The 17,673-nt window shown below is 48.2% G+C and overlaps 1 protein-coding gene across 2 annotated transcripts in view; it reads left to right on the top strand.

Annotated features, from left to right (window-relative positions):
- LYST (lysosomal trafficking regulator) overlaps positions 1 to 17,673 on the top strand; it is a 73,234-nt gene that overhangs the window by 52,818 nt on the left and 2,743 nt on the right. For both annotated transcript variants that reach the window (XM_070401272.1, XM_070401271.1), the window contains 20 exons: positions 1,415 to 1,591; positions 2,131 to 2,207; positions 2,755 to 2,943; positions 3,173 to 3,318; positions 3,401 to 3,497; positions 4,398 to 4,459; positions 5,190 to 5,245; positions 5,676 to 5,828; positions 6,255 to 6,499; positions 7,481 to 7,547; positions 8,275 to 8,431; positions 10,184 to 10,324; positions 11,601 to 11,818; positions 12,207 to 12,437; positions 12,828 to 13,017; positions 14,270 to 14,406; positions 16,011 to 16,109; positions 16,221 to 16,360; positions 16,575 to 16,672; positions 17,369 to 17,525. In XM_070401272.1, the coding sequence (XP_070257373.1) occupies positions 1,415 to 1,591; positions 2,131 to 2,207; positions 2,755 to 2,943; positions 3,173 to 3,318; positions 3,401 to 3,497; positions 4,398 to 4,459; positions 5,190 to 5,245; positions 5,676 to 5,828; positions 6,255 to 6,499; positions 7,481 to 7,547; positions 8,275 to 8,431; positions 10,184 to 10,324; positions 11,601 to 11,818; positions 12,207 to 12,437; positions 12,828 to 13,017; positions 14,270 to 14,406; positions 16,011 to 16,109; positions 16,221 to 16,360; positions 16,575 to 16,672; positions 17,369 to 17,525 (2,837 nt within the window). The remainder of the gene's footprint in view (positions 1 to 1,414; positions 1,592 to 2,130; positions 2,208 to 2,754; positions 2,944 to 3,172; positions 3,319 to 3,400; positions 3,498 to 4,397; positions 4,460 to 5,189; positions 5,246 to 5,675; positions 5,829 to 6,254; positions 6,500 to 7,480; positions 7,548 to 8,274; positions 8,432 to 10,183; positions 10,325 to 11,600; positions 11,819 to 12,206; positions 12,438 to 12,827; positions 13,018 to 14,269; positions 14,407 to 16,010; positions 16,110 to 16,220; positions 16,361 to 16,574; positions 16,673 to 17,368; positions 17,526 to 17,673) is intronic.

The following is a 17,673-nucleotide window of genomic DNA, read 5'->3' as shown; positions in this document are numbered from 1 at the left end:
CACAGGTTGAGAACCGCTGTCTAAAGCATGGAAGGGCCGACCCAAAAAATCATGCGTCAGAGCTTGGTGTGGGCTCACGCCCTGCAGGACAGTCGCCTTTGCCCTGAGTAGCAGCTCTAATGTCAGTTACAGGGTCTGCTCATCAAAGATTGGCCTAGCCCGGCCGGCATGGCTCAGTGGTTGAGCATTGACCTATGAACCAGGAGGTCATGGGTCGATTCCTGGTCAGGGCATCCCCAGTAGGGGGCGTGCAGGAGGCGGGCGATCCATGATTCTCTCTCATCATTGATGTTTCTCTCTCTCTCCCTCTTCCATCCTCTCTGAAATCAATACAAATATATTAAAAAAAGATTGGCCTAACCCAACCCGTCTCTGGACCTTCTCAGTGCTGAGGTCTCCCGGGTTCCAGGGTTCCAGGGAGCATGGATGCTTATAAGCTCATCTGCGGAGAGCGTTTTGTTCAGGAGTGTTCACCCCTCTCTACCAAGCAGAAGCAAAGGAGAAAGAATAAATAAGCAGAACTCCCTTATCTCCAGGCGTAAAGGAAAGTTCGCCTCCAGTTACATTTGCTCTGAGGGGAACTAAGAAAGGTTGTCCCTTATCCTAAGCTTACTTCCAGTATTTCTTTAGCGAATCCTCTCCAGAATTCTTTCCCCACGATAAAAGCCTGCTTGCCGCCTTTTCTTATCCTTTTTCTCCCTCCCTCCTTCTCCCTCTTTCTCCCTCCCTTCCTTCCTTTTCCTCTCTCTTTTTTTTATCTTTTACAATGAAAATTTTTAAGCATACTAAGAAAAGTAGAATAATATAATGAATACTATATAACCATCACGTAGATGTAACAATTGTTAATATTTTTATCTTTATCTTCTCCTGAAACATTTCAAAGTAAGCCATAGAAATCATGACGTCTTTCAAAAGGCATTTTCTTACATATGATCCTAACATTATACGTAACAAAATTGGCGTACTCCCTAATGCCGTCAGATATCCAATACAGAATCACATTTTTTCAGTTGTTCCCAAAATGTCTTTTTTTTAAGCTCATTTATTCCAGCCATATCTAACCAAAGAAACCTAGCAATCTAATTTAATTTAACTACTGTTCAATAATTTAACTGTAAGAAGTAAACATTCTCGCCGAAACCGGTTTGGCTCAGAGGATAGAGCGTCGGCCTGGCGGACTCAAGGGTCCCAGGTTCGATTCCGGTCAAGGGCATGTACCTGGGTTGCGGGCACATCCCCAGTAGGAGGTGTGTAGGAGGCAGCTGATCGATGTTTCTCTCTCATCGATGTTTCTGACTCTCTATCTCTCTCCCTTCCTCTCTGTAAAAAATCAATAAAAAAAATTAAAAAAAAAAAAAAAGAAGTAAACATTCTGTATGACTGAAAAGAATGCATTCCTTTGTTTTTCCAGCATGGAGCCAAGTTAGTTTTGTATCTGTCGGAGCTGATCCATAATCACCCGGATGAGCTGACTTGGGAGGAACTGGACGCGGCCCAACTGCTTATGAGCGCGTTGCAGGCGTGTGGCCACAGGGGCCCCCCTCCCAGCGCGGCCGCAAAGCCAGAGCTGCTCCGAGTCATCAGAGAGGTGAGTCGGAGAAACAGCGCGTGTTAGGAGGTCCCACTGGCTGTGATGAAAGGGCCCTGGGAGGCTTGTTTTCCATTAGAGAGTGTCAGTGAGGATGGATTTGAGATACTTGCTTTCTGTATGTTGCTTTTTTACCACGAGAGAGCAGACAGGCTCATTGAAGGAATGTCCTATCCTCTGTGGTCACCCTCATCTGTTAGCAGTAGCGTTCAGTGAAGGGAAAACCTTCACATCGACAAGCGAGTTGAAGAACCGGCCTTGAGTCATGGGTTCTTCAATGAAAAAACAAAATAAGGAAGTGAGCACCTGTGCAAACCCACCAGGTTAGGCAGCCCTGGGTAACTCTTCTACCCTCACTCTGCCCACACCGTACGGAGACCAAGGGGAATGAGCGCATTATCGAAGGAGCTGATGTCTTCTCCTGTTCTGGTCTCCTGAGGACAGTGCTTTCCCTGTGTTAGCTTGGTTTTACAAGTAGTTTACTGGGTTCTGTGCCAATGTTAAATGATAAAGAATAAATTTTACATCATTTCTTTTAGGAACAAAAGAAATATGAAACTGAAGAAGGTGTGAATAAAGCCACCTGGCAGAAAACAGTTAAAAATAATCAACAAAGGTAGGATTAGAAGTGTTGTAAAGTCATGTCTTTTAGGAATCCATTAGATTTCACATATACTTTTAACTGTTTGTTTTCTTAAATTTTATTTTTTCCATCACCATTTATCCCCTCTACGCCCTCTTCCACCTCCACCCCCTCCCCGGCCATCACCACACTGTTGTCCACTTCCATGAGTTCTCTCTCTTTTTCTTTTTTACTCAATCCATCCCCGACCCAGCACCCTCCCCCTCTCCCACCAGAGTTGAATGTCTGCTCTCTATCTATATGTCTGTCTCTGTTTTGCTTGGTAGTCCAGTTTGTTCAGTAAATTCCACCTACGAGTGCAATCATAGGTGGCTATTGTATATAACACTGGTCTTTCTCTGACTGGCTTATTTCACGTAGCATGATACTCACCAGGTCCATTCACGCTGTCACTAAGGGTGAATTTTCCTTTCTTTTTATGGCAGAGTAATATTCCATTGCGTAAATGTACCACAGCTCTTTTCCCTACACATTTCATGTTCCACGTGTGCTTAACTTATGGCCAATTTTATCTGTTCAGTCTCTTTCAGCGTCTCGATTCCAAATCAAAGGAGATATCTAAAACAGCCGCAGACATCACCCAGGCAGTGTCTCTCTCCCAAGGAATTGAGAGGAAGAAGGTGATCCAGCACATCCGGGGGATGTACAAGGTTGACCTGAGCGCCAGCCGGCACTGGCAGGAGCTGAGTCAGCAGCTGACGCACGACAGGTGCGCAGAGGGAGATGGGAGACTTCTCTTCCATGGTAGTCTTTGTACGATGGATCTGTATTCCCGAGTCGAATTATATAAATAGCTTGGGGGTTTTTCTTTTTTTTTTAATAGTTGGGTTTTTAACTGAATAGACTAGCTTTTTACGTACTGAATTATACAATAATTTTTTTAAAGCTACAAGCACTTCAGATTGCCACTTAAGACCTTCTTTTCCTTTGACTAACAGAGCCATCTGGTATGACCCCACCTACTACCCCACTTCCTGGCAGCTGGACCCCACAGAAGGGCCAAATCGAGAGAGGAGGCGTTTGCAGAGATGCTACCTAACTATTCCCAACAAGTACCTCCTGAGGGACAGGCAGAGGCCGGAAGGTAACGTGCTTCCGGCCCGGCTGTGAGTAGACGGATAGCTGTGGTCTTCGGGGAAAGATGACGTGCGCTCTTTTCCTCACAGGCGTGGTCAGACCGCCCCTCTCTTACCTCTTCGAAGACAAAACTCACTCTTCTTTCTCTTCTACCGTAAAAGACAAAGCTGCAAGTGAGTCTATCAGGTAACTTTGACTCCGTGAGCCGTTTTTGCTTCTGGTAGAGGAGTTAATGATTCCCATAGCCTGTTGTAGTACTTATCACTCTGTTTTAGACAGTGCTGTGGCTTTAGGCGAGGTCCCAGGCAGGGCTCAAGAGAGGACGAGGTTGGATGCCGGAATCCAAAAGGGAAAGACAGCTTGACAGGAAGGAGCCCGGGACTTGTGTCCTGGTGCTCTGGCCCTTGTTTGCACACGGATGCCTCTGTACTCACCTGTCCTGACAGCCTGTGAAATGGGCAGCGCTGCCGCGGCATCCACAGGCCATCAGTGCAGTGATGACAGGTTCAGATGCTGGGCCCGCGCTCTCCAGCTTTCTGATCGTGGGCAAGTTCCTCACCTCTCCGCGTCCGTTTCCTTACCTGTTGTTCCATGAGGAAGGTGGAAACGCCAGCGTAGCTTAGCATCGCCCAGTAGTGATGCGTCAGTTATTGTCATGCCCATTTTATAGATGGAAAACAGACTCAGAGAATGTAAGTGTCTTGACTAAAGAAGAGAGGAACTTTTGTGACTCTAAATCCTGGTTTTCCTAGAAACTAGACTTTTCTTATGTGTTTGAAGTATCAGAGGCATGAACCAATGTTTGCTTATTTACTGGAAAATATAAAATATTCAAGTCTCTTTTCAGTAACTGAATCCTGTATTCTGCCTACAGGGTATAGGGATTATTAGCCTTTCCTAAAAGTTTCCATCATTTTTCTCCTCTACTAGAATGTTAAAGAGATAATATTTTTACGAGGGTTTTGACAAGACGTCTTGTACTTGAAACTTGTCTGCTTTGCTGAAATCTTTTACTAGATAGAATAAAGCTTATACTTTCTAAAACTGGTCAAAGCATTCATAGTGATTTTAAATGTATTTTGACAGAGTGAATCGCAGGTGTATCAGCGTCGCACCGTCTAGGGAGACAGCTGGCGAGTTGTTATTGGGTAAGTCACATTTTTGGGAGTTTTCCTCAGACTCACCTGCCTTGTTTCATTTGTGATCAGTGGAAGCATTGTTTTGGCCACTGCCATTAAAGGAGTTAAATTCTCTCTAACATCACGTAGGTTATTCTGCCTTGACATTATGTATAATGCATGGACTCATGGGTGTGAAGAAATGGCAGCATTTTAATTTTTATAAAGCTGACTTTCTTCATGAGTATACATTTTTATATTTAACTAGAAGCCCGGTACACAACATTCGTGCACTGGGAAGGAGCAGGGGGATCCCCTCAGCCCAGCCTGTGCCCTCTCGCAGTCCGGGACCCCTCGGGGGATGTCCACCTGCCACAGAGGCAGGAGAGGCTCCCCCCACCACCGCTGCGCTCGCCAGTTGTGAGCCCGGCTTCTGTGAGAAGTGCACTGACCACCATGGGGCAGCTCCTGTGTTGAGAATCATTCCTTTTATTTTATATATGATCGAATTCCCACAGCAACCCTGTGAAATAGAGTCCTCCCTCACCCCCTTCTTTTTATAAGGTCACTAAGACACAGAGAACCTGAGCAACTTGCCCGAGATCTTGCGGATGCTGTTCACGACTAGGGGTCGAGTGTCAGGAACTATTTCTGGGTGATGGTCTCAGATTCAGGCCACTGGCTCCAAAGGTCATGCTTTTTACCATACAAGGTAATGGCGCAATACGTCTTTAAACTCACATGCAGTTATGTTCTGCAGGTAAATGTGGAATGTATTTTGTGGAAGATAATGCTTCTGATACAGTTGAAAGTTCGGTGAGTAGTCGCTTAAGTTTGTACTAAATCCACACAAATTCCAAAAATGTATAAATTCGGTATCACCAAAAAGCAGGTAGAACTATTAGAGCTCATTTATTGTGACTTTATGTGTCGATTTATCTGAGGTGAACATATTTTATGAAAGGCAGTTCTAAAAAGTATTTTAAACTTGATAGTAGATTCTGCTGGCTCATGCTAAATTTTCTTTAACCTAAAACTGCTCTGAAAAATAAAGTATTAAAAAATCAAGTCTATTAACTAAAAAAAAAAGCCTAATTTTTATTCAGCATTTTGAAGTGTGTGGTAGAGGATTTTCAGAGAATCTCATCTACCATATTGCATTTTGATATTTTTTAAGAGTCTAAAATTAAAATGATTATTAATATTTCATGCAAAGTGGGTACTTCCATCTCTCTCCTTTGCCCAGAGCCCTCAGGGAGAATTGGAACCAGCGTCCTTTTCCTGGACGTACGAGGAAATCAAAGAAGTCCACAAGCGCTGGTGGCAGCTGAGAGACAACGCCGTGGAGATCTTCCTGACCAACGGCCGGACGCTGCTGCTGGCCCTGGACAGCACCAAGGTGGGTGGGCTGCCCTGCGGCAGACGCACTTCAAGTTCATGGCACCGGGTACTGCTCATCGCCCTCAAGTCTAACTGATCTAAACTTCCATTCACTCTTTCTGAAATCAAATAAAGATTGCCTTATTTCTCAGTCCTAATTAAAGTAAACCCTAGATTTTTGTACTCCAAAACTATTAAATCCTGATTTCCCAAAGGGACTGTGATGAATGAACAAATGGGTGGATGACCAGCCTAACGTAGTTTAAACTTGAAAGTAGATTTCCCGTCTGACAGGCCCTCTCTGGACCCCCACAGCCTTCAGCTACGGTGGCTGCCTCCGTGTCCTCAGCTGATGGGCCGCCAGCAGCATTGGACCCGGCTGATTAGTCTCTTCTTAATGAGAAGCCCCTTCCCCACTGGGCTGTTTTCTTCTCCCTGCGTGCAGGTTCGCGACGACGTGTACCACAGTATCCTGACCAACGACCTCCCCAACCTTCTGGAATATGGCAACATCACCGCGCTGACCAACTTGTGGTACACCGGGCAGATTACTAACTTTGAATATCTGACGCACTTAAACAAACACGCCGGCCGATCCTTCAACGACCTCATGCAGTACCCGGTGTTCCCCTTCATCCTGGCTGACTACGTGAGCGAGACCCTCGACCTCGGGGACCCGTCCGTCTACAGGTAACAGGAACACCCCTTTCAGCTCCATCCATGTGCTGTTTATTTCATTAAAGCTTTTATCGCAGGAATTTTCAAACGTGCACAAAATTGAATGAAAATGGAATGAACCGCCATATGTCCATCATCCCAACTCAACAATTAGGAAGATGTTTGCCAAACTTACATCATCTCTTTTTTTTCTTTTTATGTAAGACAAATGGCAGACCTCTTGTTCTGTCCCTCCTGTGGCCTTCAGTCCATATCTCCTAGGAAAAAGGTGGAATGTTTCTTACCTAACTTCAGTCCCATTATCACAGCTCAGAAAATTATCAATTTTCATGGCATCATCTCATATCCAGCCCATTTCAGATGTCCCCTCCTGGTACTCGAGGCATCCTTTGGGAGTTGATTGACTCGATCAGGCCCGCTGTCACCTTTGGTGGCAATGTCTGTGAGATGGACATGTATTTCTCGTGATCTGCGAATCAGATAGCAGGATGCTTATTTCAGTGAGTGCACTCTGCATCTCAGCTTGGCCATTTTAAGTGTGTAGTTTCTTCAGTTTCCACTAACCTCATAATTATGTGACATCTCCTCATGGTCATATTTCCTGTCCAAACTGCCCTTCATGCCTCACTGCCTAACTAGGCATGGAGTCTGGGAGATGGGAACCGGAGCCCCCAGTTGCCACGGCAGCATCCCTCGCAGTCCTGGAGGAAGAGGGCGGGGCAGGGAGGGAGGGATGGCCGTGCTGTTCTTGTAGTGCTTACTCCTAAGTCAGGAATGGCTGAGACCCGTAGGGCCTGCTTAGAAAGTTCTCCCCTAACGTGTATGAAACCATGATTTTGAATGGTGACTGTTAGTTGCCAAGCAGCAAGTGTAAGCACTAAACTGAGGGCCGAGTGCTCTGTAGGTCACTTACGCACTTGAGGGTGCAGACCTCTGGGCAGCTTGATCCTGGCAGCATCAGGTGCCGTCTAGTCCCACCCTCTCTCCCTCTAGAAACCTCTCCAAGCCCATCGCCGTGCAGTACAAAGAGAAGGAGGATCGCTACGTGGACACATACAAGGTGGGTTCTGTTTTCCCTCATTTTTGATCAATGAAAACTGGAGCTTTGTTTTAAAGAGTTGTGTTTTACTTGTGTTTAGAAATTTTAAACATATAGTATTGATTTTTCTGTTTTTCACGTCTTTGTACTTTGATTGACAGACAACTGGAAATCATTATATGATTTTAAATATTAGTCTGTCTCAATTCTCTGAAAACATTTTACCCAGAAAAAGTACACTTACTAGAGTGGCATAAGTTGGGAGCTAGTAATCCATTGTTATATTGAAATACATAAATAATTATATTCCTTATAAAAATCACAAAGATTTCCAGGGACACTCTATGCCCTGGGGTTATTTCTGTAACAATATCAGTGTATTTATGAGGCACCGTAATCTCTCATTGTGCATAGTCAATTATGCATTACTTTATTAACAGAAATTAGAAGGTTTTTGTTGTTGTTGTTAACCCTCGTCCGAGAATATTTTCTCCATGGATTTTTAGAGAGAGTGGAAGGGAGGAGAGAGAGACGGAGGGAGGAAGAGGGGAGGGTGCAGACTGGGAGGTACCTCCAGGTGGTCAGGCAGCAGCCGGGCACCCCGGAGGGCACCCCAGACACTCAGGTGGCTGAGGTCAGAACACGAGGGAGGGCGGCGTGGAGAACGGGCACAGGGCTGGCAGGGAAGGGCTGTGAAGCCACACAGGGGGCTTGGTGGCCACAGTGTCTGGTTCCCTGTGTCCCTCAGTACTTGGAGGAAGAGTTCCGCAAAGGGGCCCGCGAGGACGACCCGCTGCCGCCGGTGCAGCCCTACCACTACGGCTCCCACTACTCCAACAGCGGCACCGTGCTGCACTTCCTGGTCCGCATGCCACCCTTCACCAGGATGTTCCTGGCCTACCAAGGTGAGCCCTGGCCGGTGCCGGAAAGGCAGGCTGCTTGGCAGAGGACACTGGGCTACCTCCTGGGAATGTCTCCAGGCCTATCAAACCGCAGGAAACGAGTTCTGTCTGTTCCTTTGACAAAATTCCCTTCTAAAACCTGCCACAGCCAAATCCTCTTGCTAATGTCTCAAATATTAGCTTCAAATTAAACATGTCAAAGTTTATAAAACGCAAGTCACTTTAAAGAATTCAGATGTAATTCACATACCATAAAATTTACCCCTTTTACCCTAAAAAATGTATGCGGTTCTCTTTTTAAAGATACTCAACTTAATACTTATTTCAGATCACAGTTATCTTTGAACCCTAAAGGGGAGTATGTTGTGGTAGTTTATTACAAATAACTGCTAAATAAATAATAGGAGAGCCACATCGCCACCTTCACCTGGTAACTTTCTAGTTAATAACCCTCTGCCTCCGCTGGCATTGTAAGTGGCAGCTGCAGGCCTGAAGGCGAATAGCTCGAGGCGAATGGATTTGTGTGCAAACGGGGACACATTCCCCTGTCAGTTTCTAATGAGAACCATGGTGTTACTCACATGCACCCTCTTGCAGGAATGACTGTCTCCTTGGTCTATACAAGGGCTTTCTTATGTTTGTCCCCTGTGAGTGCACAGGACAGATGAACACGGGACAGCTGTTCAAGCACATGAGGATATTGCCTGACCCTCTCTGCCTCCCAGTGTCTGTCCCAGGCTAGTTATCCTTAGTTAGTTTGACATCAGGCCAAGAGGTTCCTATGTGCAAGGTCTTACCCCATTTTTTCCAGAGTGAGTTAGTAAACATTTCTTTAAGTGACCCTCCCAACTCCCTGAGAATAAGGAAATGTCTGTAAACCTAATTCTTCGCAGATTTTATTTAGTGGCAGGCAGTGCTGACTGACCCAACAGACCAGGTAAGAAAGAGGTAAAAGGAACAGGAAATGCGCGGGCGGAGTATAGCTCAGGCGTGGGGAAGGAGTTGGCACATCTTGGTAAAATGTGCCTCGCTTGATGCTGAGACCAGTCCGTGATAGTTTCCAAATGAAAAACGTGCTCACGTTTCAGCCAGTTCAGAGGAGTTTTAGACGGAACGGCCCCCGAGAAGCGTCCGCCCCGCTGTCTCCAGGGCTGCCTTCGGCGCCGCTCCTGCTCTGGGCCTGCCCTCAGCCAGGGACGCAGCGCAGAGCTCAGCTCTGGAGTGTGAACAGTCTGCACCAGGAAAACTTAGCGAGGAGAGAGTGAGAGCATCTAAAGAGAAGGAAGAAAAACTGGTCCTAACAATTAGAGGCAAAGGAGTAATTTTGCTTCCTGATGGGGAAAGGGTATTTTATCCATTCGAACTTTAATTTTACTTCCTTATTATTCACTCATTCCATAAACAAACTGTTACTGAGTACCTAGTACATGCTCGGTATCGGTGATACCCCAGGTCCCTGCTCTTACGGAACTTTTATTCCACTTGGGTAGACAGTCATCAATTAAACAAATGCTAGAAACTCATCTAGTTTTATGTATTATGAAAACAATACAGATTTTAAATAATATAATACGGTCTCAAATTATGTATAGAAATACTTATTATCAAGAATAAATGAATAACCTCTTAAACTATAGGTAAGCAAAATGAACATCATTTTACTAGTAATCTTTTTGAAGGAGCGAAATAAATTACGTCAGGCTTCAAATGGAGTCAGGTCTCTGTGTCTTAGTTCTTACTTTTATTTCTTTACAGATCAAAGCTTTGACATCCCGGACAGAACCTTCCACTCCATGAACACGACCTGGCGCCTCTCCTCCTTTGAGTCCATGACTGACGTGAAGGAACTGGTCCCGGAGTTCTTCTATCTCCCGGAGTTCTTAGTCAACCGAGAAGGTATAACGGGATCATTTCTAGTTTATGTTTTTGAGCATTTGTGCTTATTTTATAATTTTCCAAAAATAAAAATAGCTGTTTTAAGTCCTAAAATTTGAGTCCATAAATAAGAGAATACCTTTATTAAGTACATGATTTTATTTCCAAATCAGCATGAGGATTTTAAGTATTTTATAGGACTAAATATATCTGGGAAACTGTGACTTTGAGCTATTAAAATTCTTTGTAAACATGTATTTTATTTTTGTTACAGAAATTATTTTTTTCAGATTACCAATGTAATTTCAGATTACAAGATAATTTTAAAAAATGAGTCATGAATTTATTGAAAACACAATGTTAATTAACCAAAATCTCAGTGATTTTTATGAGGAATGGTAGTGTATAAGTAAAAGACTCTAACCAGAAATCTCTATATATAAAAGGCTAATATGCAAAGTGTCCCCTCAGGAGTTCAACAGGGAGACTGAGAGTTCGATCGCTCACTATGATGTGCGCTGACCACCAGTGGGTGGCGTGGAACAAAGGAAGGCCCTGATTAGCCCTGATCGCCAGCCAGGCCTAGGGACCTTCCCATGCATGAATTTTGTGCACCGGCCTCTAGTATCTAATAACGGAAAGGAACACTAGAGGATAGAATTAACAGATTAGTTAACCCCCTGAGAGGCATTTGGGGCTGCTTCTAATGACTTAATTTCATGTTGTAATGTGACCTTTAGGAAGATGTGAAGGTGAGAATTCTCTCTTTAGGGCAGTTAGTGTTGGGCCGATTCTTGCAGAATCTCACTCCATACTCGCTGTCTGGAGTGTTTGAGCATGATGAGTAAACCCCCACTCCGCGTCCCGGGGGCAGGTTTCCTGTGCTGCCACGTGAGGAACGTCGCAGTGAGGCCAGCGCCTGCCGGTGGGGCCTGCCTGTGGCTTTCAGGTTGGGGCTCCGACTTAACGCCACTGCCTGTCCTCTCTGTCCGTCGCTTCTCGTGTGTGAGTTCCAGTTTCGGTGGCTGCATAACAACCCCCACACTTAGCAGCTCAGAGCAACAGCCTTCATTACCCGTCACAGCCTGTCTCCAGGTTAACGGGACGGACTGTCCGTGTGGCTCTGTTGTTGGGTGAGTGAGTGACGAGCGTCCGTGTCCTGTCCTCTTTGCTGCTCCTTTTCCTGGTTAGAATGTCGGCCACCATTCCTGTGAGCTCTCAGGACCACTCAGTGCCTACGAAGCAGGAGACACACTTCTCTGAGGAAGACACACGTTAAGATCAGTCTTGTTTTTAGGTTTCGATTTTGGAGTGCGGCAGAATGGCGAGCGGGTGAATCACGTCAACCTGCCGCCGTGGGCGCGGAACGACCCGCGTCTCTTCATCCTCATCCACCGCCAGGCTCTGGAGTCGGACCATGTGTCCCAGAACATCTGCCAGTGGGTGGACCTGGTGTTCGGGTACAAGCAGAAAGGGAAGGCGTCCGTCCACGCCATCAACGTGTTCCATCCCGCGGTAAGCGATCTGAAAGGAGCCTGCACTTACGTAGAGTAAGGTAGAGCCTGAGTGTTTGCAGGCCAGCTGGTTTCTGTAAAATGCCTACGTTATCAGAGAGAATTGGCAGTGACACTGAACTGTTAGAACCTAAATAACCCTCTCGAACCTACCAATATTGTCTGTTAACTTCATTTCTGTGCTGATCAGCATCAATCAGTCAGGACGCAGTATTCTCGTCCATCCCTTCAGAAACATCACTTTCTAATCTCAGCGTCTCAGAGTCGTTTCCATGGAAACAGGAGAGGAGCCAGGCCGGCGTGGCGAGCAGAGCACGTGTTGCTGGCCTTTGGTGTTCCTGCCGACCTGGCTTCACACAGACCTGCCTCCCCTCCCCTTCACCTTTCAGACGTATTTTGGGATGGATGTCTCTGCGGTTGAGGATCCGGTGCAGAGGCGAGCGCTGGAAACCATGATCAAGACCTACGGCCAGACGCCTCGCCAGCTGTTCCAGGCGGCCCACGTGAGCAGGCCGGGGTCCAGGCTCAGCCTCGAGGGAGAGCTGCCTGCGGCTGTGGGGCTGCTCGTGCAGTTTGCCTTCAGGGAGACCCGGGAGCCGGTCCGAGAAGCCCCCCACCCGGTAGGCCGTGTGGAAGGGACGTTCACAATGAGCAGGAACCCACGTGTGCTTTGGTCTTCCCGGGCTATGATGAGAGCAAGTGTTGCCTCTTAAAGTAGGAAGTGGGTGCAATTTTCACTTTGCAATAGAGAAATAAAACAAGAAAACCTTAAAAGGAAAATAAGTTCTAATCGTCCACTCTGCTCTTCATTGCGAAGGCAGCGTAAGCGGGGAGACGTGGATGGGAGTCCACAGGGGCTGCCGTGGGGATCCCAGGAAGTGAGGAGGGTGAGGTCCGGGGGACCTCAGGGGCTGGGAGCCAGGTTGCTTTCACTTTGTTTAGACTTTAAATTAGGAGTCATCTATATGTACTACCTCTTTAAAAATCATACCTTTTCTTGTTTGGTTTAGAGTCCTTTGTCGTGGATAAAAGGCCTGAAGTGGGGGGAGTACGTGGGCTCCCCGAGTGCCCCGGTGCCTGTGGTCTGCTTCAGCCAGCCCCACGGGGAGCGACTGGGCTCCCTGCAGGCGCTGCCCACCAGGGCCATCTGCGGCCTGTCCCAGAACTTCTGCCTTCTGGTGACCTACAGCAAAGAGCAAGGTAAAAGAAGCGAACGTCACCCGTGCTGTGCGTGGGTTTGAGTGTTCCAGGTCATCTGAGCTGCTATTGTTTCGTCTCTAAGTTCTCTGAGTCCTGGGTGAACACTGATCCGATCTGTGGTGATGTAGCACGAAGCGGGAATGAAACATAGGCTACATGAAACAAGTGGGAGTTGGATGCAGTGCCATTGGGATCAAGGGGGAGTTGAAGGCACAAGAATAAGCAGTTCTGCTCACAGATGGAAACTTTATCGATAATTTAGTGAAAATGTTCCCTTTGAGGCCCTTGAATCCCGGAATAGATACACTTACGTGACCATCAAATCTGTTCCTCAAATGTAAACAGCAAAGCGAGGGGCCATCAGAGCCTTGAAAATGGGTTGAAAACCGCCTATGGCTGGAACGCCATCCTCATCCTCAGGCGCCCACTCACTCAGCCACATGCTGGAGGGTGCTGTGCAGGGTGCCCCCTCCTGTGCCTAAGTGTCCCCGAGGCACGGGACACGGGACAGGGTCCCCTCAGGGCGAGCAGGAGAGCTTGCCCTGCTGACGAGGCGTGGGCTGTGGGCCCTGGAGGAAGGGCGGAGGGCACCATCTGTTCAGATCAGCTTGGCCTGGACGCTGCGTGTGGGCTGAAGTGGATGCTTCTTAGCAGCCGCCCGTTAGCACACACGTGGCTGTGGGTGCCGCGTGCTCCTTGGGGTCCATGCACCCACCCACCCACCCAACCCAGCCCCTGCCCAGGGTGCTGGGACCCCTACCAGACACTCGGCACCTAAGTGAAATGGCTAAGCCTGGCTGGGCCTCGGCTCTTTCAGACACACACATCCTCACCCCAGGGTGTGGTGTTGTTTCTGTTTTTGTTTTTTTTTAGAGAGAAGCATCGATGTGAGAGAGAAACATATGGGTTGCCTCCCACGCACCCCAACCAGGGATGGCATCTGGGTGCTGCCACGGGGTTATCTGGGGAGCTGTTTACACAGCATCTGGTTCATGTTTGTTTTTAGAAATAAATTGCTGCAGAACATGACTAGAGTGAGCTTGACTATTCCTGTCTTTTATAAAAATCCCTTAACACAGTTGAAAAGGAACCGCATTAGCATTAAAGGAATAGAATGAGCATAAACCGCTCATCCTGTGGACGTGAAGATGCCTTTGCACAGATGCTGTGCTGCTGTGTGAGCTCCAGCCCGTGCCCTGTGTGTCAGGGCTGCGGGCACAGGGAGCCTGAGCCTGGCCCTCCCTCCCCCCAGGCGTGCGGAGCATGAACAGCACGGACATCCAGTGGTCGGCCATCCTGAGCTGGGGCTACGCCGACAACATCCTGAGGCTGAAGAGCAAGCAGAGCGAGCCTCCCGTCAACTTCATCCAGAGCTCTCAGCAGCACCAGGTAGGCTGCTGCGCGGTGTTCGTACTGGTAATAACGGTGAGACATGCTCACGTAGGCCAGACCATAGCAGCCAGGCTCCAAGATCCAGCGACGTGTCTCAGCGAGAAGCTGGTGCCGCTGGGCACCTGCCTGGTCTCGGGGCTTCCAGACGCCCCGTATCTCATGGAGACGTGTGGTCAGCTCAGCTGTCACCAAGGGCACATTGTGTGAACAGAATCAGCATGGCTTTCACCTCATAGCGTCCGCCTGCCTTCTCCCCTGTGCACCCTCCACACCTGGCGCTCCCCCAGTGGACAGGTACCTGGGCGTCAGGCTACGGTGGAAGGAGCGTCCCGGCCTGTTATTTCCTGTGTCGCCTTGGCTTTGTCAAGTGACTCGCCTCCCGAGCTTGAGTTCCTGTCCTCTTCAAAACTGGGAAGAGGGACTCCGCTGCTGTCTCCGCGAGCTGTTGTGAGATGTCTCTAACATCTGTAAAGTTCCTTTGGAAACTGTCTTATATATAACTAGAGGCCTGATGCATGAAATTCGTTCAAGGGGCTCGGCCCTCGCAGCCCCAGCTTTGTCCGGAAGGTTGTCCAGACAACGGTCGTTCTGCTGTTTGGTCTAATGAGCATATTAGCTCCTTATTGTAGAGGATGTCTGTGTGTGCACAGTGCATACATGCACGTGGCCCCAGCCTCCTAGGCTGCACGGGAGCTCCCTTCTCTGACTGCCTTCCCTGGGGAGGTACTTCACTGTGCTCAGACCTCCGTCACCCACCCGACACCTGCTGCCTGTTCTGTGCCCACAAGCACCCCATTCCCTGAGCGCCGTGATGGAGCCACTGCTTTGGGGAACTGTTGGCAGAGAAGGAAAAGAGAGCGATGACTTGTTTACTTAACCCTAATACACCTGGAAAAAGTCACCCTCGCCTTTTGTTATCTGGCGTACCAACGAACAAAAGTAAGAAGGAAGGACGGTGAAAAGCACGTTTATTAGAAATCTTAATGTAAGCATTGCAAAATTACTTCTGTCATGCAAGCTCCAGCACACAGACATCATTAACGACGCGGGAATATGCTCGTAAGTCCGTTTGGCAGAGCAGGAGGGTCCAGGCTCCTCCCGCAAAGCGCTGTGTGAGAAGCGCTTCACCGTAGCTAACTGGGCGAGAATACGGGGCCTCGTTTCCATCCTTAGAAACACACTGTTCACTCGTTAGCTCTCGAGAAGGTTCGTTAGACTATTACGTGAAGACCACGCACTGACCATCTTCATCATCATCAGAGATGAGAGTCCTGCTGTCCCTTTGTCTTCGTTTTCTGATTAATTAGAACCAAATGATCGTGTGTGTGTGTGTGTGTGTGTGTGTGAGCGTGTGCGTGCGTGTAAGTGTATGTATACAGAAAAATGTAGGTGCATAAACATTTTAATTTGGAAGCAGCTTTAGGCACCTGATGAAAGTTGCAGAATACTCTCTTTTTATATCTTTGCACCATTCTGATCATTGCAAGTAAAACGTTTCCCTCAAATTTTGTGATCATGTATTTTGAAAATAGTCGTCAGAAAAGTAGCGGCATTTCTGATGCTTTTTAAACACGATCATCTGTGATTTGTCGTTTCCCAAGGTGACCAGCTGTGCGTGGGTGCCCGACAGCTGCCAGCTGTTCACCGGGAGCCGGTGTGGCGTCATCACCGCCTACGCCAACAGGATGGCGGGCAGCGCGGTGGGTCCGGGCAGTGTGGCGGGTCCGGCGGGTGTTTTTATTTTTGAGATAAATGCTAGACCCCTTTTGTCATTGCTTTTATCTGACATTTTCCTTCATTTTGACTGTCAGCCTTCAGAGATAGAGATGGAGTCCCAGGTGCACCTCTACGGGCACACGGAGGAGGTCACCAGCCTGTTTGTCTGCAAACCCTACAGCATCCTGATAAGCGTGAGCCTCGATGGCACCTGCATCATCTGGGACCTGAACAGGTACCGCGGGTCCCGGGCCCGCACAGCGGCGAACGGTGCCAGTTCTCACGGAATACAGGCTTTGTCATGGAATCGAAATCAGAAGCTCCGTGAGGAAGACAGTTAGGAATGCCTTACGAATACCAGTACATGTACTGAAGGAAAGAATTCTACAAATGACAGCATATGATTATACCTCATGTTCATATGCACATTCATGGTTTTGGTCTTTCAGGCTGTGCTATGTACAGACGCTGGCAGGACACAAAAGCCCTGTCACAGCCGTCTCGGCCAGCGAAACGACAGGCGACATCGCCACTGTGTGTGACTCAGGTGAGCCAGCCCCAGGCCAAGCACAGGCCGCTGCCAGCAGTGCCCTCGGCCCGCTGGGCACGTCACAGTGACACTGATGGTGCAGTTCTCAGTCCCTCCAGATGGAATGCTTTGTTAATAGCATGTATGTGTATTAATATGCAATCAGGCCCCCCTGGCTGGTGTGGCTCAGTGGTGGAGCGTCAGCCTGCGCACCCAGGGGCCGGGTTCTATACCCGGTCCGGCATGTATCCTGGTTGCAGTTCATTCCCTGGGCCCCAGTTGAGGGAACTGGGGGACACCTGTAATTCTCTCAGCAACAAAAATAAAAGCATTAGCTTTAACTCAGGTAACCGAGAGCAACACTGTTTCTTCAGAGTCACACTGGTTGCTTCTTACAGATGATCTCAGAGAAGATATTCCCTTTTTGGGGCTTGGTCAGCTTCCTGATTGGTTCTTTCAGGTTCAGGTGTGGCTGGTCCTGGGCTGACATATGAGTCAGAGTTCATTTGCCTGCTGCTCTCGACTGCAGGTTAATGTTGTTACTGCTCGTTGTTTTTGGATGAACATGCAGAGTCCCAGGTGACTTGCAGGCAGTCCTTTCATTTGTTCGTCTGCAGCCAGGAGCTGCCTGTCAGTGTCAGCACCAGCACCAGCTCAGGCCCGGGGGCGGCTGGGAGCTGCCACCTTGGTGACCGGCGCTGGTTGTGGTTTCAGCCGGCGGGGGCAGTGACCTCAGACTCTGGACGGTGAACGGGGACCTGGTGGGACACGTGCACTGCAGAGAGGTCATCTGCTCCGTGGCCTTCTCCAACCAGCCCGAGGGCGTGTCCATCAACGTGATTGCGGGGGGACTGGAGAACGGGACCGTGAGGTGAGGCGCGTGCGGTGGCTGCTGCTGTTCCCCAGGGCACGGCAGTTTCAGAAAGAAGTTTTTAATATCTTGGCATAGTAATATGTAGCAATTGGGAATTTAAAGTCACCTTCAGTTATTCGTGTTTTATTTCTAAAAGACAGCTTTA

The sequence above is a fragment of the Myotis yumanensis genome, unplaced genomic scaffold (assembly GCF_028538775.1).
Source record: "Myotis yumanensis isolate MYYU_CA2020_CCGP unplaced genomic scaffold, mMyoYum1.0.hap1 SCAF_22, whole genome shotgun sequence".
Classification (NCBI taxonomy): Eukaryota; Metazoa; Chordata; class Mammalia; order Chiroptera; family Vespertilionidae; genus Myotis; species Myotis yumanensis.
Note: the sequence above shows the minus strand (reverse complement) of the source record. Positions and strands in the feature narration are given on the sequence as shown.